The 24,604-nt window shown below is 37.0% G+C and overlaps 1 protein-coding gene and 1 non-coding gene across 8 annotated transcripts in view; one reads left to right on the forward strand and one right to left on the reverse strand.

Annotated features, from left to right (window-relative positions):
• Positions 1 to 6,808: 6,808 nt before the first annotated feature.
• LOC131685847 (myotubularin-related protein 4) overlaps positions 6,809 to 24,604 on the reverse strand; it is a 96,680-nt gene continuing 78,884 nt past the window's right edge. For 5 of the 7 annotated variants that reach the window (XM_058969840.1, XM_058969841.1, XM_058969842.1 and 2 more), the window contains 6 exons: positions 20,195 to 20,631; positions 19,650 to 20,134; positions 12,285 to 12,471; positions 12,118 to 12,222; positions 7,714 to 8,037; positions 6,809 to 7,651 (listed from right to left, as the gene is read on the reverse strand). In XM_058969840.1, the coding sequence (XP_058825823.1) occupies positions 7,322 to 7,651; positions 7,714 to 8,037; positions 12,118 to 12,222; positions 12,285 to 12,471; positions 19,650 to 20,134; positions 20,195 to 20,631 (1,868 nt within the window). In that variant the 3' untranslated portion in view covers positions 6,809 to 7,321. The remainder of the gene's footprint in view (positions 7,652 to 7,713; positions 8,038 to 12,117; positions 12,223 to 12,284; positions 12,472 to 19,649; positions 20,135 to 20,194; positions 20,632 to 24,604) is intronic. The other 2 variants (XM_058969839.1, XM_058969844.1) reach the window with 2 other exon arrangements.
• Positions 11,277 to 11,349, forward strand: Trnam-cau (transfer RNA methionine (anticodon CAU)). The gene has a single exon. It is a non-coding gene; the product is annotated as a tRNA-Met (tRNA).

Here is a 24,604-nt window from a genome sequence, read left to right on the forward strand (position 1 = left end):
TGTCAATGGAACATACCCAGTTTTCTGCACTTCTGCTAGAAAGTGCAAAAACGGTGCAGTTTCAGTGCACTCCACTATACCGGTGTCAATCAATCGAAAACCCCAATTGAATACTTGTCGGAAAATTGGGTTTTTTTTTTGGAAATTAAGTATTAAGTTTTCTGCATTTTTAGAACAAATACTTTGACTAATGAGAGTGGTAAAGTTCTGGGGTAACCTTCCATTTCAGCAGACTTTACAACCGATTCCTGTCTGTCCAAAAGAATTCTCACCTTCAAAAAGCCTGTTAAACCCTAATTGCTTTCTGTAGCAAGTGAGGCGATATGGTCATGACAATTTTGAGACCTTTCACTCTGATATATTTGGACATCCATGCCATACCAAAAAATCAGAGAAAATAAGGAACGCCATAACAGCGCGACATGAACGCATGTTTAGAGCGTGTTTATAAAAATTTATAAAGAATTTTATTGTTAAATGAACTAAACTCTTCATTCTCGAATCCGATAATCACATTGCACAGTGATGCCATTCATAACAAAGGTTGGCAAAATCTCTAAATCTGTAGAAATCACTAAACTAGGTTATTTTAGTACTCTGGATTCCATTTCGGTATATACTATTTCATAAAAAATGGTTTTGGATTGATTAGGGTGGTCCCAGCACACAAATAATAAATTTCCTACCAACACACAGAGGAATATTCGACCGAAAAAGCTGGCCGAAAGTCATATTTTCAAAAACCATTATCAAGGACATTATATTATATCATAAAATTCCCTAGTAATTTCTGAATTAGATGGCAACCACGTTACGTGTATTTATTGAAGTTTGGCAACGCTGTTCACTGTTAAAGGTAGGGTTTTTTTTATACTCCAGGCTGATTTAAAGTTGCGCGTGGAAACAAAATTATCCAAACATTAGTGATTCGAATTGTTTCGACTCAAATATCCTATATTTTTAATAAACCAAGGTCAGGGTCATATTTTGGTGTAGATGGATCCATATACTCTAAAAAATATTAGTCTTATTCAACTAAAATACAAAGAAAAAAATCAGCCATTTTCTCGCTTTTCAAAATAGAAAAAGTTCATGTTCCCAATCCGTCTCAGTGAAAACTCTTGTGCCATGATTAAGTTTAACCCAAATACTACTAGGTCCACGAAAAAACTTGCCCATAATTGCTCCACTTTGAATGTGAGCTATTTGAAAAATTTGATATTTTTGACATTTGTCTGTGCTAAGTTCAAACTTTTACAAGGATATTTCATTTCGAAATAATTTGTAATTCTTGACAAGATTTAGGTTTAGTTATCAGGTATCAGAATATATTGGCTCAAATGGCACGTTCCCCGTATGCTGCTTCAACTGTGTTTCGAAATGACTCAGTTGGTGCCGAAGCACTCTGGTTCAATAAAACCATCATTTTGTCACCCAGCTAACTAAACATAAATCTTGCCCAGAATTACACATTATTTTGAAAATAAATATCCTTGTAAAAGTTTGAACTTAGCACGGACAATGTAATAAAACGAGGAAAAATGTCGAAAATATCAAATTTTTCAAATAGCTCGCATTCAAAATGGAGCAATTATGTGTAAGTTTTTTTCCATCGATCTAGTAGTATTTGGATTAAACTTAATCATGGTACAAGAGTTTTCACTGGGACAGGTTGGGAACATGAACTTTTTCAATTTTGAAAAGTAAGAAAATCGCGGATTTTTTATTCTTTGTATTTAAGTTAAATAAGACTGATATTTTTTAGAGTACATGCATCCATCTACACCAAAGTATGACCCCGACCTTGGTTTATTAAAAACATAGGATATTTGAGTCGGAACAATTCGAATAACTAATGTTTGGAAGATTTTGGTTCCACGCGCAACTTTAAATCGGCCTTTGACAGTTAACAGCGTTGCCAAACTTTAGTAAATATACGCAACGTGGTTGCCATCTAATGCAGAAATCATTAGGGAATATTAAGATATAATATAATGTCATTGATAACGGTTTTTGAAAATTTGATTTTCAGCCAGCTTTTTCGGTCAAATACTCGTCTGTGCAACATAGAAAAGGCTAGTTTTGGCTTTAGTGCTACAATCCGGTAGAACGGTATATTATTCAAAACCAATAAATTTCATACATTTTCCTGATCTTTCAAAATATCGTTTGTGCTTTCTATCCGTTTATAAATATATCGTTTAACCACTTTTATTTTTTCGTCTGTGTTAAATATATTATATACGTCTTGTAAAACATCTCTTGTTTTTAAGAAAATTTCTATATAATTAAGTAAACAAATGATTATAATAAACAAAACCCATCAGAGCTTATCATTGCTTACCATTATTATTCGAAGTCATCCTTAAAAATCAGAACTCGAGCCAATCAGAAAAACAGCTTCTTTCAATAGTGAAAATTTAAAAGTATGTTTCACGCCTTTCGCGGTGAGCTTCTATCTGAACACTCTTCCAAATGTAGTTTCTTTCAATCTGTCAACGAACAAAGGGTAACTTTCAAATGCGCGTACATTATTAAGAACTCCCTCCACTGTCTCGAAATATTGATTATTTTCAAAAACAATTATAAGTCATAGATGCGTTTCATCTTCTGTTATTATTTAATTAGAAAACATTTCTAATCATATTTATCGTACGATCTTTAAACATACTATAAAGTAAAACGCATAATGAATTTGAGGACGCAGTCGGATATTGTACCCTAGAATATATCTAAGTAACTAATTGCAGCGCTAGCTCGGTTTATGAAAAAATTAATACTATGGGAAACACGCGTAATTGGAACAAATTCATGCTTCTCTTGATATTTCATCAAACCTTTGACGAAAAATGGTTACCTATCAAGCTTGGCGCAAAACGGCGCAATACACCACTATGATATTCTGAAAGATGATGAAATTTCCTATAATATGCAACTAATGGCGTGCTTTTCCGATTTTTCCTTTTTTAGTAAAAATTATGATGAATATTCAAGGTTGTATGTTAAGGCGGCATTCTTTATCATAAAATGCTAAAATTTTCAAATTTTCAAGTATTTTTTAATTCAAAGTTCATTTTTGTTGCATATTGAGGTAGCATGCATGAATTTTAAAGATATTGAGAATTAACTTGCCATGGATATGTTCTAAATTCAATTATGAGTTAGAAGTGTTAAATGAGTTCGAAACCTGAAAATACCTCATTTCTAATCAAATCTCTACATCCAAAAAATACTTAGGGGTCTTGAAACACCACAATTTTTTGCAGGCTATTAATTCAACTATTGTGGTTCACAAGAAAAATATTTTTAATGATAAAAATTGAATTTCATATTTTTAATTTTGGCTAGCTGATTCGCGACGTAGCGTATCGATAAAAGAAAGTTTCGCCGATTTTTTGGTACACATATGGTGTCATGATTTTATACCATTCTCCAGAATACCATCCCTCAAAATGTTCCATTCCCTAGAAAGTCATTCCGTAGAATGTCCCATTCCATAGAAAAGTCAATGTTTTTATTCATTTTTTTGTGTGGTGAAGCCAAAGGTTTTCGCATTCCATAATTCAAGGAACTAATGCGGTGTAAAGCGGCTGACGATGTGCCGTCAAAAACGGCAGCCCCTCGCAAGCAAACCTGTTATCCAATTGTACAGCGGCCCTTACACGTTCAATATTTTTATCAATTCTGTCTAGTATTGTCAAAAATATTGAACGTGTAAGGATCGATTATAAGCAGTTTACTTGAACATAGGGATTAGTTCCTTCTCTCAAACATGAGCAGTTCTTTCAATTTGTATTTCAAATAACTCTAGCGCGCAATCTTGTGATCTTTTCATTTGCCCGGTTTATTCAAACATACACACAAAATTGTTTCTAAGAAAACTCTGCGTTTTGGAAACTTTTGCGAGATTTGAACAGCCGAGCACTCGACAAACTAATTTTTCACTGAGATCTCAGTAAAAGCCATAATTGTTTGCTGAGACTCGGGAAATATTTCGCTGAAAATCAGCAAACAAATGACATTTTGCCGAGATATCAGTATAAACATTTACTGGTTACTCGGCTGTGTGGGAAATTGCCGAGATCAACTAAGTTTGTAGGTGTTGATGCCTTGTTTCGAGCATTTCTTGAATCTATAATACAATCGAAATGAATGCACATTTTGACAAATGGCTTGAATGTTTTTTTAAAGCATTTATTCTTCTTTTGCATCGAAACAGTTTCGTACGCAAATATACGATCCACCCGATTGCTCGGATTACTTACAAATATCTGGCACTAAATACATTAGAAAGTATTTTCATACCTTATGCCAAATGGTACTTATACCACAGACTACATCATACTCGACAATAATTCTTCGCCAACGTTAGTGGTCATTTTGAACATATTTTAGTTGGAACGGCAAAATGATTGAAGTCGTTTCTGATTGACGGTCCCGGTTACAACGAAAATTTCGCCTTTCAAGCCACAGATATAGAAAGCCTGCCAAACTGGATATTTCATGCAGAACTCCAATGACACTCCCACCCTATTTGTGACATTGGAGCAGTTTGAATTCCGCTAGAAACTTTTTGTCGTCACTGCGGCTCCCGGTTTTCGATTCTCTCCAATCCAGACCTTTTGGCTATTAACAAAAACCTTTACATTGGTAACAGTCCATTAAAATGGTCTTCAAGCAAAAAGTGGCCTATCAAATTTTTGCTCGCTATTTTTGAAAAAACGAACTACTCGCACCCAAAGTTAGCCAGATCGTTGAAAGTGCTCATTTCAACTTTCTACTTCGTAATAAAAGTGTTTCAAAAATGTCTGGAATGGGGAGAAGCCGAAAACCGGAAACCAAAACGATGACAAAAATAGTAGCCAACGGTTTCAAATAGAACACCAACCCTCTCACAGGGAATGTCGTGGAGTTCTGTATGAATTATCTGGCGGTATTTTCTTTGTAACCGGGACCGTCAACCAGGAACGTCTTCATCGATATAACCGTCATACGAATACGATCAATGAAACGCATCAAATAAGAAACCGAATCCTATTCACTATCTCGAAAGACTAAATAAACATTTCGTAACTTCAAAGTGTATCAAAACAAGTTTTGCCAAAAAATGAAACTCTTTTAGATAATGTATTCATATGAAAAATAATCAGTACTAGCAATGCAACATAACACTTTGAAAATTGTCCTAGCTTCTCAACAAGGTTAATTAATACACAAAGTTTTGGTTTCCCACATAACATTGCTAACAGAACACTGTTTCATTCTTTTGGATTCTAGGAAGGGGGCTACTGCTTCCTATGGTTGTTGTCAAATTGCTCTCAAAAACACACCTGTACTGAATTCTGCAATTTACCTTACATGTATGTTTATATTAATGAAAAAAATATGTCAAAATACTGTTATTGTCTAATGCTGCTAGCAGTGCACTCTTCGAAAGAAGCAAAATCGCCAACATTCCGAATATGATTTTTGATTTTCATCAAGATTTTTCCCAATTCAAAGCAATATGGGTGCTTTCCCCATCTTATCAAAAATGTCTAGGAAATGGTTATGTCTGGGAAATGAACTTCTGAGCATTTGGTCATTCTGAATAAGGCTTAAGAGTACATTCTGGAATATTGTTTTCTAAGAATTGTTGCTTTCAAGGGAATGGTTTTCTAAAGAACAGTTCTTTCTGGGGAAAACAGCTTGGTATTTTAGTTTCTGTGGAATTATTTTTGGTAGAAAATCGTAGAACTAAATCTTCATTGCAATATGCAACACAACATTAATTAGCAAATTCCTTATTTTAATTCGGAATAAATAATGTCATCATAACATCCGGTTTCAACACAATGCAAATCGTTTCAAAAGTGATCAAATCGAAAGCAAAGAATGTCGTTCAATGGAAGTGGGAACGAGTAGTACGTTTGAAAAGATTAAATCAATAAAAAGGTAAAACTTTTCTGGGGAATGAATTTCTAGGAAATGGAGCATTCTGGGGAATAACTTTCTGATGTAGCATACAATGTCTCTACAACCGCCGCATTCGTTGCAATAAAACTAGACAACGGCACTATCAATAAATTGGCTCACAAAATCACCGATGCGTCCAAAAGTCATACTACAGTTGGGATAATGAACAGCACCGCGCTCCAGCAACAGAAGCGAGAAGAACTTGGCATAAAAAATTGAACAGTAGAAATTCATAGTTTTCATCGGGGTCGGTCTCTTTCTCGGAATCGCAGCAGCTCTGATCTTATATTCCGATCCGATGTGTAAGTAAAATCGAAGATACGGAAACGATGTCCCATGGTGCCGAGAGCCGTGCTTAGGAAATAAAAAAAACTAGCAACCTCCCCATCGTCGTCAGCGAAAATGGATGGTGTTTGTGAAAGTCATTAAATGGTTGTTTTCAATAAGTTGAATGGTAGTCTTTTCTGACACCGAGTCAGATGTCTCAATACTGCCAGCTTTGAGAGAAGATGGGTAAGACGAGAACGGCAGTCACCATCTGAGCGCGACTATCGAAACCCAAATTCAGACATTTGGAACGAGATTCATGTCGGTTTTTTATGGTAATCGTCCTAAAGCTGATTTTCTGGGTTGAAACAAAGATATTAATGAATGGATCACGATAATGAGATTCCCATTAAATCCGTTCTCAATACTATAATTTCAAAATCGGATTCGAGTTAAGCTCTAAACCATATCCATGTCAATTGTAATGCAAGTATGTATCCCAAACTATCCTATAACAATACTAAACGCGATGATCGCAGCAGAACTGGACTTCGGAATGTTTTGAAAAATTACCAAGCAGTGACCATTTTCCTCTTACAGGTTAGTATTCACTCATTGAATTTATATACTACTAATTATGTTTTGCCTGTATACAATTGTGTGTGTGTTTAATAGTTTTTCCTCTTGTTCTAGTGCGTATGCTTCTAAACGATTCGTTTGCTTTCCTCTGAAATTTAGCTTTGCTGACGTTTATATCAATATTATACCATTTGTAACATTTCATATATCTCTTTTTTGCAGAAAAGCATCATCTGTAATAGTACATTAAACTTTTCATATGTTTTATCTTCATTTATGTGAGAATTGTGAATGATGCATTGTATCTCTCGTAACGTAACATCTATTGACAATAATATTTTCTCAAGTAACCCTCATTCGGTAAGAAAAAATCGTAAGATAAAATAATGTTTTAAATAAAAATGATATCGAATGACCAAAAAAAATAAAACGAACTACAGAACAAATAATGTATAAATAGTAAAATAAACAAAATAAACAACAGGACTTACATGGGACGAGGTAAAACAGTACGGTGATTCTAGTTGGTGGCTGTGGTAGCTTTGCAAGTCCCCCGCTCGGAGTTGCTGTTGGCGCTAGCGCTGCAAGATGTGCTGGCGATTGAGTTGCTGGTGTGCTTGCAGTTTTCTATGCCACTTGCTGTGGTGGTATTGATCGAACTCATCAGTGCAACCGTAACACTATTATTGTTTGCTTCATGAGTAACCGCTGCAGATGATGATGGTGAGGATCCGTTGTGCTGCTTGGTAGTTATTAGGACACTTCCGTTTATGCAATTGCCATGCTGGTTGTTGCTGCTGCTATTATTTACAATTACGCTACCGCTTGTTGTTGGTTGAAGACTGCTGCTCTAAAATAAGGGAAAGATTAAATTAATAATCATTCCTCCAGAATTTTTCATTGACCACATACAACCATTTTTCCACCGACATTTTGGTAGCAAGGACCGCACAATCTAACCGGTTGAAAAAGTTTTTCATCCGGAAGTGGTGCCCAATATTCGGAGCAATCTGCGCAGTATATTTGTCCACATGAGCGACAGTGATGCTTCCGCCGTCCGAGCCAAAACTCTATCTGACAGGTAGTGCACCGAGATACGGCATGGTCTGGTACCCACAGAACGCTACTGGTAATTTGCTGGGATGAATTGGCCCCCGAAGACGGAGCGCTGCGATCGTCCACTGCCTCCCAAGAACAATTTGAAGCATTTTCTATGATCGAATCGACCATGGATGTCTGAAAGATAGATGTTGTTGGTATTTATTAGCCGAGTGGTGGAGTTCCGAGCTTTTTCACAAACATTCTGCGTGCTATTAAAAGAAACAGTATATGCATTGATATATAGAATTTTGAGTATATGCTTGGATCGATTTTTTTTTAGTGTGACACGATTAGTGTATAAAAGAAAAGTGTCAAATCAGTCTTTACTCAAGAAATGAGCCGAACCGTGCAACGATATTTGCAACTACAGATCACAGCAGTAAAGGAAATAGAAAACGTTTTTCTTTTTAATTATGAACAGCTGTGATTAGCAAAAACAGTTACTGTCGGATTCACTCTTCCGTTTTGTACCCTAATCACGTGTTATTCGAAAAAATGAGCATTGCGCGACATAATATTTGGATTGTCGAGTGAATCAAATAGGCTTAACATATTCATTAGTCTAGATAAAAGTTATACTTTATGAAGTACTTGAAAAAAAATCATTGCGGTATACTATTTTAGTTTTTATGATTCATTGCAATTTATAAACCATTATTTTAACTCATTCATGCCCATGTTTTTTGTGGACAACAACGTTTTTAAATAGCTATAACTTATGATTGAGGTAAGATTTGCTCACAAAAACAAGTAAGGCTAATAAATCTGAATTACCTTTCATATGAGTATTAATAGTTCACGTTCACGACGGAAAATGAATTTTTCATATATCTTTGTTATGTTGCAGTATTATTGAAAACTGATAAAACTTATCAATTTAGATCGTCTTTGGCTACGTTTTCCACGCAAGTGGACTACTGTAAATATTCTATGAGAATTGTATTGAGCATTCTAAGGTAAAAATTGAGCAGTTTCTAGCACTACGAGGGAAGTACCCATCTTTATGAAAAAAGGCTTTTCGAGTTTCTTGACCCCACCGTTGTCAAGGAAAAATAGTTTGAAAACCCTACATGCACCAGAAAAAAGTTGGGCACGAAAGGGTTAAAATGATCTTTATTCAGAGGCTTGTTTATTCGTGCATATGGTGCCTAGAATTTAGAATGAACTACATAAACTCGAACAAAAACAATGTCCCAATGATTGCATATTTGGATAACATTGAATTTTTTTCCACAGTCCTGTGTATGGAAGTCAAGATTAGTTGCAGACACACGTAACGAATACTGGATAATACTGGATGTTATAAAGCTAACCGTCTAGAGGTATCAGCCTTAGATGTCTGAATGTCTTTCTTTCTATTGTTTCGAAATTGCTTCGCGAATTTTAAGTATAATAGAACGTGTGAAAACAAAACTGGATTGTATCGCTACTTCTGGCGTGATTCGGGGAACTGTAAAATTGGATAAAATTAATAGGAGATGGATTAAAACGAGCAGGTAGTCAAAACAACGCAGTATTTGTTAAATTCAGATAAACTGTACAGAAACCTCACCTGGCAAGCACTCAAAGGATATCGAATCCATTGGTCTTGGTAAAAATCTGTCGAGTGGGAAATAAATAAAAAAAACAAAATCTGCATTCATGTTTGATTCGGCATGCAGAACAAAAGATCTATTGGGATGAAATATATTTTTTTGGAATTGTTATATCATAGTAATTTAATTGATGTATTATTTCGTATTTTACGTGCCGATACCAGGAGTTTTTGAGAATATTTCTCGTATGGGATCCACGTACATAGCGAACACCAACCCAATACTCACAGCAACGTATAGTACACGGTTGCGTTTATTATCATTTAATTCACTTAGGGTTTAATAATAATCACTAACAGCTGCTCAATTTACCAGCACCACATGTCCATTTTACCCACATATTATAGTTTTAGTCGTTGTCAAACAATCAAAAATTTAAAAAAAATGGTTGTGTTATTTGTGACCAAAATATATCTAAAAACGTATAAGGTGCCTGTATTATTTAGAAAATAATGACTTGGCTTGGCTTTTTAATTTTACCTTCTCCTACTCAAATCAAAACAACTGATTTTTTATAAAGTACTGCATTGGTTGAAAATTATAGCATTTGAACAAAATTCATACATAATTGGAAATGAAGGCAAAGTGAATCTGCGTAGGTAAATTCATAACTATCATTTATATTTAGTTTGATAAGGTTATTGATCTCTTGGTGTCCGGCGAATGCAATCCTTTTAATAGATTCAAGTACTTTATCGTGAGAGGTACACCGTATTCTAGTTGGTATTCATGGTTGGTACTCTTTCATGTTGTACTTTTTTCTAGGTCTAAATGTGGGACAAAAGCAGTCAAATCCAGTTTTAATTTATCAACTTTTTGAGCTCTTATCAATATCTCAAGATTACAATGCTTTAGACGATTCACTGGACGTCTTTTAATGTCGAACCAATGAAGAACCAATGATGTCCAATAACGACGCTTTTGAAACATCATATTCTCACTGTACCTTACTGTAGCAATTTAATTACAACCAGCTTAAGTATCCTCAATAGAACATGTTTTCATGTGTTAGAAAAAATATTTGAACACAATATAAACATACGGCCATTTCATTAATTGTCCTGATTTTTTCAGAAGATCTCACTGCAATGGATAACTCAAGAACAAAAGAATTTGAATTTACGTTCTCAGATAGGTCAATTCGTTATAATTTCGTTTGACGATTTCAAGGTGACTGCAAAACCTTTCTTTTGAGAAAGTCAAAACGTCGTTACATTTCCTGAATTTTTTCTTCTATGTGAAACATTTTGTTCAATAACTATAATATTTAGAAATAATTTTTGAAATCGCATGAAAAATTCGCGGTAGAAGCACTGTGCATGCCCATGCAACAAACGGGGTTTTCATAAAAAAACCGGTGCAGTGGATTGCACAGGTGTTGCATTTTCGAGCAAAAGAGCTAGCCGGACGTGTTTCATTCTCACTTTTGCTGAAAAGCGCAAAAGCAGTGCAATCCACTGCCCTGGTGCTTTTCAATGTAATATGACATACGTCAAAACGACGCTTGTTTGGAAAAGAAAGGTTTTTTGTTCTTTTTGAATGCCAAAAAATTAATTTTCTTTTGTTTGCAGAATATTGTTCCTTTTCGTAGATTGAAACTAGAAAATATTAACATAAAAAATGTCACAATCCACTATTCGTTTTTCTTAGTGTCAACTTGCATGAAACTTTCGCATTCAAATAAAATTGTACTCGATTTCTCCGTTTTCTATAGTTTATTTTCGTCTTTTAATCGAAGCCTTCCACAATACATGTGCTGAATATCCATCCACTCACACAGCCTCGATAGCGCAGTCGGTAGCGCGTAAGTCTCATAATCTTAAGGTCGTGAGTTCGATCCTCACTCGGGGCATATATTTTTTTTATCCTAATTTAATCATAATTTGTTAGTTACAAGCGTCTATTTTTACAAATCCGAACATTTTCTGAAATAATTTTTTGACTTTTAAAAGCAATTCATTCACACCTTATGTATACATATGAAGCACCCAAACAAAAACAACTAACCAACGAATCGTCGGCAAGGTCACATCGGTCGTTTCCGTAACGATTGCTACGCTTCTGTCTGACTTTTTCGAGTAGCTTGCGGATAATGATACAGATACGGTCAGTACGGTTGAAAGAACCACGATAGAGTTGCCAACGATTTCTGAGCGTTTGAAAAGTGTTCTCACGGACACTACCCTCATCTTCGTCAAAGGTACATTTCCCGCCCTCCTTAGTAATGGGCTTTATTATCATCATCATCATTAATCGTGTGTTACTACTACGGGGGTCTACCCTAACTAGCTCATTGGCAGTGTCAATACCGGTCAAACTCGACTCTAGTCGAGATTCTTCTCCACAACCATCATCACGGATAACGTAAACCTAGTGATAACGATAATACAACTACCGATTATAATAGAGTGTGAGAAGGAGAGCGATTGAAAGGTAGAAAGGATGAAGAAAGTTGAAGATAAAAAGCAAGAATCGAACAATAAAGTCAAAGTTAGTTTAGAATAAAAGATAGAAACTAGACTAGAAAGGAGCTTGATTCGGTTTATTGATGTACAATCGTTAGTAGGCATTTTGAATTTCTGAACAATTCGATCAACATTTAGCAAGGATTCTCACATACCGGATCATCGTTACCGTACTGCTGATTGTTGCAGTTGTGGCAGGTTTTCTTCAGCAGGGCTAGTCGGGTCGCGTACAGCTCCCGCTGCAAAGCTTCTTCGCGGAGCTAAAATATAAAACAGTTTACCCAATTGGTCATAAAGCAAACCGACGGTTAGCCTATGTTACCCTGTGCTCGTAGACGATTTGCTGCAATCGTAGGTTTTGCTCCGACAGTGCATGGGCCAAACCATCCGGACAAGAAAGGGCGGCTACCGGTGGACGCTCGGTGGAAAACGGCACGCTCGGCGGCGTCAGTGGCAGTGAGCGCGCACCCGGCGTCGAGAAGCGAGAGTTTGTGGCACTTGGGGATATACTGTAATGAGGTAAAAAAATATATTAGAATTATGCGATGATTACGAGAAACATATCAGTTGGAACTTGATCGATTCTAGAAATCGACGATAGAAAAATCAGGTGTTTACTACAAACTAAATCTCTAGCTTCCAGCTTTTGTTTCGATTTTCTTGGAGACATACCAGTCTTTAGAACTAGAGTAAAAAATCGGATTTTAAAGATCTATAATTTCAGTTAACATTCTGCTGCCAACCTTGCCTTTTGGCGGGGTACGACAAATTCATTGTAGAATATTCAAAACACGAAAACCTCTTCGCAACATTTCCACCAATCATACAAATACATTGTTTGCTCGTTCAAATCATTATGCTGAATAACTTAACGTCAAAAGTTGAAAATTTGAGGAAAGCGAGAAAAAAATCTTTTGTGCATGTCAGGGTTATTTAGTTAAAACCTTTCACGCCTTTAATATATTTTTTCAGCGTTTCAAAAATCGCTCCAATCAGCATGCGTTGAAAACGTTCGACGAATCATTAAAATCGCCAAGAAGTAAAAACAGATTACTAGATTATGTTTATACAGTTTAAAAGCTCGATGTCGGTTTCGATTTAGATTTTCATTTTTATCATGCATCAAAGCAAAACAGAATCTTGGTACAGTTCGTGGCGAAATCTTCGTTTTTGATAGGTTAGCATTCGATGGTTAGCGTACACGGCTATTACAGTAACAAATAAGTAACAGAAAATACTGCCATAATATATTTTGAATATATTTTTGTTATTGTTTAATAATGAAGAAAGTTATACATGTAGGTTCAACGATGACATAACGTTTCTACAATTAAAATAGGAGATATGTATAATACTAAAATATATAAATTCTATTCGATTTAAGCATAGTCTCCCATAAACATTGCCTTTGCTATCATGTTCTGATTGCATCGAAGTAATAGAAGATTGTCTAATTTTTTAGAACCCAATTTACATCTATGATCATCAAGCACACGCATAAAGATCAGGTTCATCTAATTACTGCCCTTGCCACCAATTTAGAGTTTCAAACTTCGAATGCTCTCTTGTCGTTCTAGCACCGAATTTTAACAGCTTAGATTTTACATCAACTCCGTGTTTACCCAATTCAGATGCAACTTTGCACTCAGTTTCGATAATTTTTTCAAATTCGTCTTCATCAGGCTGCATCTAATCCTTGACAATCGGTTCTTCTGAAAACTGTGACTTCACTGACTTCAATATTTTGAAAGTTTTCAAGATATGTTCCTATAATAAGAATTCTTAAAATCGTGGAGCTTAAGAGTTCAAAAATCTAGAAACATGCAATTGCAATAGTTTTGTCAGCAGCTGATATGTATGGTGTGCTGTGAAAATTCCAGCAATGATCCAAGTAAAGTGCAGCGTTGACAGAAACATTTCCAAACAACGTTTGCTCTCGACTTTCGAGCAGGGACCAGTGAATTAGTCTTCGAAATTTTCATTAACTTACATTTACACTCGAGGATTATTTTAAACTTGTCTACCAAAACGAGTCTAACTTTTTGCAGTTCTGCCGTTGGTTCCTGCAAAGGTTTGAATGCTTCTACGAATTACGTTATGAAATCCCATCGTATGCCATGTAGTCGAAGTTAAGGAACTAGTGCTACCTAATTTTTTAGAAAAAAAAGGTTCGCCATGTTTCAATGAAAGCAGCATCAAATACGTCGACCCCTATTTAGTGACAACATTAAAACATGTCATTCGTAGCGTACATATCTTCTTTGAATATTATCCGGTACTGCTTTCGTTTCATTAACTTAATAATTTTTCTAATTTTCGATAAATGTTCCATTCTTGAAGAACTCATACTGTCTTTTACAACTAGTTGAACATCTATTGTTTTGAATGCATGCTTTACTATCTACAGCGCTGTTCGAAAAAATAGCAGCGCAAATATTTTTCGAGTTTAATGTAAAATACTCCCATACGTTCTATTCTCCAATAACATTATATGTTTTTGTAAGTGATCTATAGTACGAAGAGTAGAACACGCCACCATTTGGAATCATTGGTTTATTGTTTACGAAACACAGCTGTCATTTCGGAGGAAAGTCGTTATAAAGCTGTTCGTCAAAATAGCAGTGCTACTACAAAAGGTTTCAAATCGCTAAAGTTTCCAAGATTTTCAGTTTAGTCAATCTATTTTGTTCGGAATAGTATTCCTACGCATACAATTAACCCGAAACTATAAGTTTGCATATTGTTGTATATCACGAAAATGTGTCGTTCGAGGCACTGTACAGTCGAGGAGCGAAATCTCATCAATCGGTTGAATACTAGTGTCAAAACATACCGTGAAGTTCAGAAACTTTTACAGTGTTCTGCCACAAAGGGACCATTCATAAATTACGTAACGCAAAAATTGCCCAAAATTGACTCCCTCTCCCCCTATGTAACAAATTGTCACAAATTTTTCCATCCCCCCCTCCCCTGTTACGTAACTAATTCCAAGAAAAAAAATTTTTTCTTCGATGAAAACATGTTACGTAACGATCTAGTTAGCACCCCGTCCCCCCTATGTCACAACTTGGGGTACCCCTTCCCCCCCCCCCCCTAAAAGCGTTACGTAATTTATGAATGGTCCCAAAGATACACAATGCATTGCACTGGACAAACAAATGTGAAACTAGCGGTAGATAGCGAACAACATCCACTCAAACTTAACAAACTGATGGGTCGGATGGCAAAATAATATTGGTTTATGTCTTCGAGAGAATTCTAGAAAGACCTGGAACATTCCATTGCAATGTCAACGAGTAGAAAACGATTGATTATGACAAATTTGCACGCAGGAAGTCCTAGAAAAGTACTACTATTCACAATACGACACCTTCACAATCGTCTGAACTTTGTCGAATTTCACGCCAAGTCGAAAAGTGGCGTACCATTTAGTGAGCTGATGATAGTAAAGTGGTATTATTAAAATCGAAAGGCGTCAGTAGGTTAGACGACCACCAGGAACTGAATTTTTATCACTGTACACAATGCGAACATGAAAAACATATTCAAAGCCAAATCATCATACTCGAAAAAAAACGCTTGCGCTGCTATTATTTCGAACAGCACTGTAGGTTAATCTCGTCATCGAAAATGTTATCAAATAAGTCATTTCCTTCATTTTCGTCGCAATTTTCAATATCTTCAAATTCTATTTCTTCATCCTCATATTTTCTAACCAACAATTGCTGATCATCAAAAGTTTGTAATAACTCTCTGCGCAATATTTACCTTTCAATAGATTTTTTAATTTTTCTTGCATTATCTGTTGTAACTGGGAACACATGCGAGTGTGAAAGGAGATAACATGTGTTCAATAAAAAATGAGAATGATTTCAATACCTTTGTAATTAAAGTAAAGAGCGTAAATTTTTTTCTATCCAAGAGAATGGCTCTCTGGATTCCCTAGAAATGAGTGGCATGTTTCTTTTCGCTCGGGTGCTGTCAGTTCAATCGTAGATGGGGTCGAAACAGCAAGCACTCCGCGAGCGTGTTGTACGGTTTTACGAAACGCGTGGTCCTCGGGGAAAAAAGTTTACGGTAGACCACTTTCGAGACGAAAACGTGCCCGTGAGTACAGTTCACCGAATCCTGGCATCCCTGCGCGTGAAGCGGAAGGCCGGTAGCGGCCGTCCGGCGAAGATAATGACGAAGAAGAAGAAGGAAGCGTTGAAGAAGCTGTACGACAACAATGACGGAACGAATTTGCGTGACGCCGGCCGAAAATATCACTACTCCCATACCTTGATTCACCGAACCCTCAAGATGGAGGACATCATCTGTCAGAAGAAGAAACGGTCCCCCGAGTACACGGACGACCAGATATCGATCGTGAAATCGCAGTGCCGGTGGATGACGAAGAATTACCGCGGGACGGCGTTCGTGCTGGACGATGAAAGTTACTTTCCACTCTCGAAGACCCACATCTTTTTTTTTGTTTTTTTTACTACATGACTGAAAAAATTCTCATTTTTTTTCTTGAACACCCGTTATAAATTCAAGTTATGCTCCAGAATACCAGATACACCGCACGGTAGAAAACAATCTGGACAGCCGTACTGCGTTTAATGTATTCCAGAATGGTGAAATGTATATAAAAGGATAATTCATTCAATGGAGGAGAATGACCCTTAGAGTTTAATCCTACTTAATAAACAACACCAGCACCCTGACAAACGAGAATAGTATTAGATACTTCATGAGCTAGATGGCATATGTGCCATAGCATGAAGGTAGGAATACGAACTCACATTCCTTATTGCGACTAACGATGATTTTGTTTTCAGATCAGAGTCGCTCTAGGTTCGTTCGCTTTTGTAAACATTGAAGTGAACCTAGAGCGGCTGGAATCCAAAACCCAAATCAGCATAAGTAATGGTTTTTGCATTTTTCTATAAACTTTTACCAGTTGGACGATTTAGAGGAGTAGGTTCACTTAATCCTAATAAGGATTTTTGTCACACTGTTTAGATTGCATTATCACTCGTATCTACGATAGACATGCATATTTCGCAACACTAATTGAGTGTATCATCAGTGAGAAAGAAATACGACGAAAATTCACCGTTCCATTGAACACACACATCTCTGTTTCTTGATAGATGCGCTAACCACTTCACCACCGAGAAACTTTCATGATTTCATTACAAATTTCCAAGAAGCTTCACTATAGCCCCAAGATTGTCAATAAAATCTCACATTGCGGTCGTCTGAAAGGCGCATCAAATATAGCCGCAATTGCTCCGCAAGCCGATTTCAGTGGAGCCACTAGACAATGAGACAGTCGCCCATAAGCGAACTATAGGAATGATAATCAGTCTCTATTGTAGACCTTCCATTTCCCGACGGTTTTCAGCTTCCCGGGATTCGGGAAATAAATAATAAATTTCCCGGGAAATCCCGGGATCCCGGGAATACAGAAGAAAAATAAAAAGGTTAATGATTTTCTTAAAAAAAAAGAATAAATTGAAAAGTTTTCGGACCCGTTCGATTGCATTATATTTGTCCTAAAGCAGTTGTCAAAAGATGGCGATTTGGTGGCCTACGCATCATTCAATCATTTTATAACTCGTCAATACGTTTACGCAACATCAACTTTTACTTAGCTATATGTATAACCTTAATTTTGGTAATTACCATTACGATTGGGACGATATACCAAACGCAACTGCTGGAGTTACTGTCCAAAATTGGAATTCGTTGGTCTGATGCGATGGAATGTGATCAAGTTAATGCAAAGCACCTTCTTTGCTAATTTTGAATGAAAAGATTGAGCTGCTTCAGGGTAGTATGCAGTTACTTCCGATCAAAAGAGGAAAGTTTATATATGGAATCCATTTCCGTCATAGTAGGATCAGTAGGCATGATATCACTACAAACCATCCCAAGTTTTGAAACAAACACACATCGATTTTTTAAGACAGTAACGCAATTTCCATTACTAATTTGATTGCAAGCCCTTTCATTCAAGATCTAACTATTAAAATCAACTATAAAAAGAACTGTTAAAAAATCTGATCAATCGGCTTATCTGTTGCAGAGATATCGTGCGCATCACTAACACTATTGCAAGGAAATGCTTCGGTACAGTGGCCGGCAAATTAATCCATTTTTGAATGAAAAAATCAACATTCTTTAGCAGTGTTTTGAGTATGGCTTGGACTACATACCTAAAAAATCGGGAAAACATATCAGTGAGCCTAAAGATAGTCCATTGATCTGAAAAACAGTTGGAAAAGCACAATCTGCACTCACTACTCACTCGAAATGTTTGCCGGTAAAGATATTTCCTGCAGAATTTCATTCGCAGAACATAAGTCTTTTGGAATAAATTAAAAATCTTTTTTCCCGGGATTCCCGAATCCCGGGATTCCCGAATCCCGGGAATGAGAAAACACAATTTCCCGGGAATCCCGGAAAATCCAAAAATCCCGGGATTCCCGGGAAATAAATTCCCGGGATGGAAGCTCTACTCTATTGCAAATGAATGTAAAGGATCTTCTCTTTCAATGTTTGTTTATTTTTCTGCCAGCTTTGTGCTTTTCAAAAGCTTCAAAGAAAAAGCTGCCAAAGAATTTATATAGGCGGCTGTCACGCGCCTATCTGGATTGAGCTTTCATATAATCGAGCGATAATCCTGCAAGTCACAATACCTACTAGTTGGACTCATCGACCTCCGCCACCGTTCCCGGCAGTGCCTGTTATACAATATACATGGAAAAAATCCCATCGTAAATTCAGTAAAAATAATCACGATTACATGAACTGAACGATTCGCGAAAACCGTGATCAAATTCCTGAAATTATGAATAATAAACAACTAAAAAACTAGTTCGTCGCGAATATATACATGGCGTTACATTCAAAAGTTTTGTTGAGTTAGTGTGATTGTTCCCTGGACATGTTAAGTTTTTGTTATGAATCTGGTTCATAATTCGGGAATACACAGCCGACAGTTAAACAATGGTCATGATTTCAGGATCTTAGTCACGATTTTCGTAATTTCTTATCACGTTATCGTGATATTTTATTCGCGTAAGAGTAACTTATGTTCATGATATCAGGATCTTAATCACGATTTTCGTACTTTATGTGCTCGTTAACGTGATATTTTATTCTTGAGCTTACTTTCAAATTTGAGACGTAGAGTGATGTGACTCATGGTCATAATATCAGCAGTTTTAAGATATTCGTAATTTAAATGTACTAATTATTTCTTGGTTACAACAGAAGCAGAATACATAGCCGTTTTTGCCGCAATCCAAGAAAAATTGAGTTGGAGAGGACTCCGTGTGAAAATCTTTCGAATAAACTCGCCGGTTAAACTTTCTTGTATGAACAGTTTGGCAGAGACAGAAATTCAATACTTTCCCAGAAGCAAGCACATCGTCTTAAATTATCATTTTCTGAGGGAAGATATTAAAGAGACGGTGATACCATTCTTCTGGAAGCAGATTCTCAAACAAAGTCGGTTACCGCAGCTAAATTCATGGAAGCTACCTACAATTCAGGAATAAAACAAATTCCTTCATTAAATTTTATAGACTAGTAAAAATAACATCATTCTTGATAACTTATTACAGAGCAATTTAATTCCTTTTAGTTTCGTAATTACCCAACTAAAAGTAAAACATGCACAGACAAAACTTACCTTCCATTGGTAGGTTTATTGGGGCTCATGTCGTTCTTCGAGTTGGACGAGTTGCGTCTCCGTCGCTGATTTTGTGGTTGATAGTGGTATGCCGTGATAGGCGGTTGATGCTGTTGCTGAGCTTGTTGACTGCCTACATTGTGACTCATCTGACTATGATGATGGTGGTGATATTGGTAAGGACCATGCTGATGCTGAGAGTACACTATTGGACTGGTTTCCGTCGGATGCTTTCCGTTGATTTCCAGCTGTTGAAACTGTGGCTGAATGATGATACTCTCATCCATCAGGTTCAAACATTTCATTTTCTTGCTCTCCGCACCGTTTGCGAGTGCTGGTGGTTGTGTAGACATGGAACTGGGAGTAGTTCGAATCCCACCGTTTTGCGCATCTGGGAGGACATTTCTTAACCGACTATCGACTTGTTCTTTTGGTATAGAATTTTGATTAGTTTCGTTCCTGGTTATACCATGATTGTAATTTTTCTGAAAATAGAATCAAATGTTAGTGAAAATATATAATATAGACAACGAAATTTTCCTTACCCTATCATAATCCTTACTATCACTAAATAGATCACATCCGTTACTATCACCAGTCTGAGTGGCAGCAATAGTACTAGTCGTAAAATCGCTTCCATTACTAACATTCAAGTCTTTGTGGTGGTCATGTCTACCGTTGCTACTAGCTAGGTCTAAACTAATACTATCCTCCAGGCTGATGCTTGTCGTGACCACATCGGCGATCCCACCGTCATCCGTAGACTCGGTCGATCCCGGTGCGGTATCGGTGTCTGCCGCCGCCCCGTCAACGAAGTCCGATTCCAGGCTACCTTCGCTGAGCTTGTTGATACGTTTCGGCGACGGATACTGATCGAGAGGAACCAACGTGTCGGTGCTAGTTTCAACCGAACCATGCCACAGATTTGCACCGGTGTGCTGAGGCGATGGCGCTACCGTCGGTGGTGGCGAAGGGGATTTTCCTGGACGAAATATAATTATGAATGGATGGAACAGATTAGAAAGCGTACTGACGAAATGGGTAGGGATGTTTACATGCGCAATTGTCGTCAATGAATTATGAAACTTTGATTATTTTTGGCGCCGTGGACTGTGGAACGGTCTGACAATTATGAGTTTGATAACGGTGCTGACCGAGTCAGTATGGTCAAGATTACAATAAAACCAGTTTCAACACAATTGTTAATTTCGAGTTTTGGTAGTATTTGGACCATTATTAAGTAAGACACCATGGTAGACGATATTTGTACCTAGGGCGATAAAAATTAAGGTATTTTAAGAAATTTATATCGAAGCGTAATATTTTATGCGCTTTTCTAATGTGAAGAGGTTTATGTGTATGTCTGCCCTGATTGCGGCATGCATCCTAAAAACTATCCTGACTGCGGAAGTCTATTTGTTTTGTTTTGCAAGGACGAGGGATTTAATGGTTTCGAATGACCTGTTCAGATTGTACCATACAACGCAATTGTCTTCGACAGATTATAGACTTTCAGTTTTGATTCCACTGCGACCGCATACCTCATTGAAGTTGAGAGAATCCAATATTGTAGCTGGCAAGCGTTCTTCCGATGAAAACACAATTTTGGGATCTCTCATATTGATTGCTCATCCGATGCGATATTTTGAACCATTTGGAGATGGCAAATTCCGAGAGAAGTTTCGCGCTTATTTCTGGAACCCGATTTATGTTCTTGTAGTTTACCTCCATGATGTTTTTTCGGATAATTTCGAGCATGTCGATTTTTTAAAAACTTCTCATTCATCTGAATTTTTAACACATTCATAAAGAAAAAGATTCTTGAATTGTCGGATCACATAGCCCCGGGTGTGATCTCTGATATTATTATATTAAATTCCGATCAATCACCTGCAGTAAAATGTTCTACATCGATGAATCAATACTCGATGTGTCTCCTCGCTTTGGCATCTTCAATCGAAATCACACCGTTTGTTACAACTTCTGTGGAGTCTACGATGCATTGATATTACTTGTGGCACTAAAAACTGGAATCTAACCGCACTGCGCATTTGCCAATCTCCTTTTAAATTCTTGTTATAGACTGGTTAGTTCAACTAGTCTATCTATAAAAGTACCATCTCTGTCACTTGAAATACATGTGTTTTGACAGCTCGCAATTTTGAGATCACTCGCAGTTTGGAAGTGCGGAGCCCAGCTTGGTGGGTAGTGCGCAATACTTTGTCCACATTTATTTGTGCTTCTTCGTTACGGACAGTCTCAGTGATATACAGGCTCTCCGTTCGGTTAAGTATTTCTTGGTAGAAATACTCCTTAGTGCTCTATTTCACAAATCATATTAGTTTTGATTGCTTCGGATTTCTCCATACCGGGAAATGGAAAGCATTAGCGGGAAGTGTGGACGTTACCTACATACTATTCCTCGAAGGTATCGAAAAAAGTTGGATTAAGGTTCTGGATGCAGCTTGGGATTTGGGTGCGCTTATCCTGCGTATTGGATTTGAAATTGGAATTTCTGCGCATTTGGCGATGATCAACACGACATAGTTAATGAAACCCCTTCAGAACTGAGGAAGCTCACCCAACGTTTCGGAACGGAATGTGATGTCAAGCCGCGATCTTTTCCAAATATCGTTTGTTTATCTCTTCTTAAAATCGATTACTCTTATTACTCCCAGGGATTAAGTTTATGGTTTAATACATTTTTTAAGAATGTCACCCATGACCGACTCTGGCGTCGTATACTATCTTATGATTGAACACATTTTCTTCGTGTTACTTTTCATGTATATGAACTAGTGCAAATAGTCAAAATATACTGATCGATCTTTAAATTCACATTATGATTAATTCAATAAGTAATTTCGCTCATAATCCTGTTATTTTTACGTTCTAGGATTCAGAATATATTGGAATACGATACAGTATCTACCAAGCGAATTGGATTGGCCTAATCTCATTTCACGACAATAGATATCAGAACTGGCTCGGTCCTCCAACAAAAAATCGTCAGTGTAACAAACTACATATTCTTCAGCCACGGAAATTTTGTCCTTATCACATCCCGGGACAAGTGACAAAAGCGATAAACAATTAAAGAGATGTTGTAATCCAGTGATGGCAGTGTTCGTTACTGCACAACACCCTTGTTCTAGCTTGGACGTTAACACGTTCGATTACGGCTGGTGCATCGATGAATACTGACAAAAGATCGGCAACAATTAGGGCTACTGCAGTATCTTTGACAAGCTAACTGGGAAGCCGGAAAGAATCACGCCAAGGAACCTCTTAGTCTTAGAGCGAACCGTATAAATTTGCGTTGGATACCTTCAATTTGATCGCGGCCATTTATGTAGAGTAGATTCCAGAGATGACCAAACTAGGGAATAGTACAAACTTTTCAAGCGTTATGTACCCGTGAATGGTTTGGCAGTATGGAATATAAACCCTAGTTTATGCGATGCTCGACCGATAATATGTGAGACGTTCTGCTTGAAAGTAAGCGTAGAATCTAAAACCGCTCCATGATCCTAATTGTTCCCTTTTATCAAAAGAATTCTGTTGCAAAGGATTTTGCGGGATTCAGAAGCATTCGATTATCGCAACAGCAAATGCTGAAGAAATCGAGTTACTGCTGCAAGAAATGGTCCTCCAAACTTCTAATACAGTTGAAGATGTTGAGGACATCCGCGTATGACAGCCGCGGTCCTCTCAGTTTGTATTTTACATCTTTGAAATAAAGTAGGAAGATGAGTGATCCAAGATGACTTCCTTGTGGGATACTAGATGTAACTGCAAACACTTCAGAGTATTCGTTTCCTATATTAGCACTTAGGGAAACAACGAAGGAGTAATCCGTAGAATCCCGGTTTGTCTAGATTTGCAATGGTGATGTCGAGAATGATGTTATCAAAGGCGGACAGAACGTTGTTGATTGCATCGGTTTGTATACCATCCTTGAACCCTTCAGAGGCGAAAGAAGTGACGGTTGACTCTCGGTGTATCCAAATGCTTTTTTCTAACTTCAAGGCGTAGATAAATCTTAATTCTGTCGAGTTCTACTTTTCTAGGATATCACTTGAGAGTATCAATTGTTTTTTTCAGAGATCACTATTTTCATCTAATAGCAGAAGCCAACAGGAGCCTTGGATTTGCCATAAGAATAGCCAGAGTTTATTGATCTTTATTATATGCGGGTACTGTAATTATGTCACCCTGGAAGCTGCAGTTGTTAAGGTTCCTCCGCAATGTCCTTAAATCTCTGCCAGGGCGAAATCCAGTAGGAGTTACCACCTTAAATTAATATATTTTACAAAAAAACTTTTGACTTGTGAAATGGACGCACAGTGCTCGGAAACGTAAACTTAATTAAATGAAGGTCAAACAATCCAATATATTTACAGGGTGTTTTTGGAGGAATTGTTCGTATGTATATTCCCCACAACCTGAGAGAAAAAAGCATGGGTTACTATGATTGAACTAGAAACAATAACTTTTTATAGCAATAGATAGATAGAGATAGAAAATTGATTTCTTCGACAAAGTTTTAGAGATTCTCATAATAAACAGTTTTTTTTTCTGAAGAACCTGAGTTTTAGGACTAAGGGTTATCAATTTTTAAATCATTTTCTATGTCAAGCTCCTTTGATTTAGTTACTTTGAATAAATTTTTTGTTGTTGTCCTTAACGAGTGTTGCAAATTGTGCTATTCAAATGGTTAAATTTTATTGCTGGAAGGAGATTCTTAGTCTCTTGGGACTGGTTGGCAGAGCTGTATTATTGTGCAACAAGAGGTCAGAGTATGTCGCCATTCACCTCTGATACAGAATGCCTTATGCCGTTTTTGCTTGAGTCGGGTTCTGACACCAACCGCTGTCAGTTTCGTTTCGAACCTGATCAAAAATGCAGTTTCTCACCGTATCCCTTCTACTTCATGATAAATTGTGTGATCTTAG

This window comes from Topomyia yanbarensis, chromosome 2 (genome assembly GCF_030247195.1).
Source record: "Topomyia yanbarensis strain Yona2022 chromosome 2, ASM3024719v1, whole genome shotgun sequence".
Classification (NCBI taxonomy): domain Eukaryota; kingdom Metazoa; phylum Arthropoda; class Insecta; order Diptera; family Culicidae; genus Topomyia; species Topomyia yanbarensis.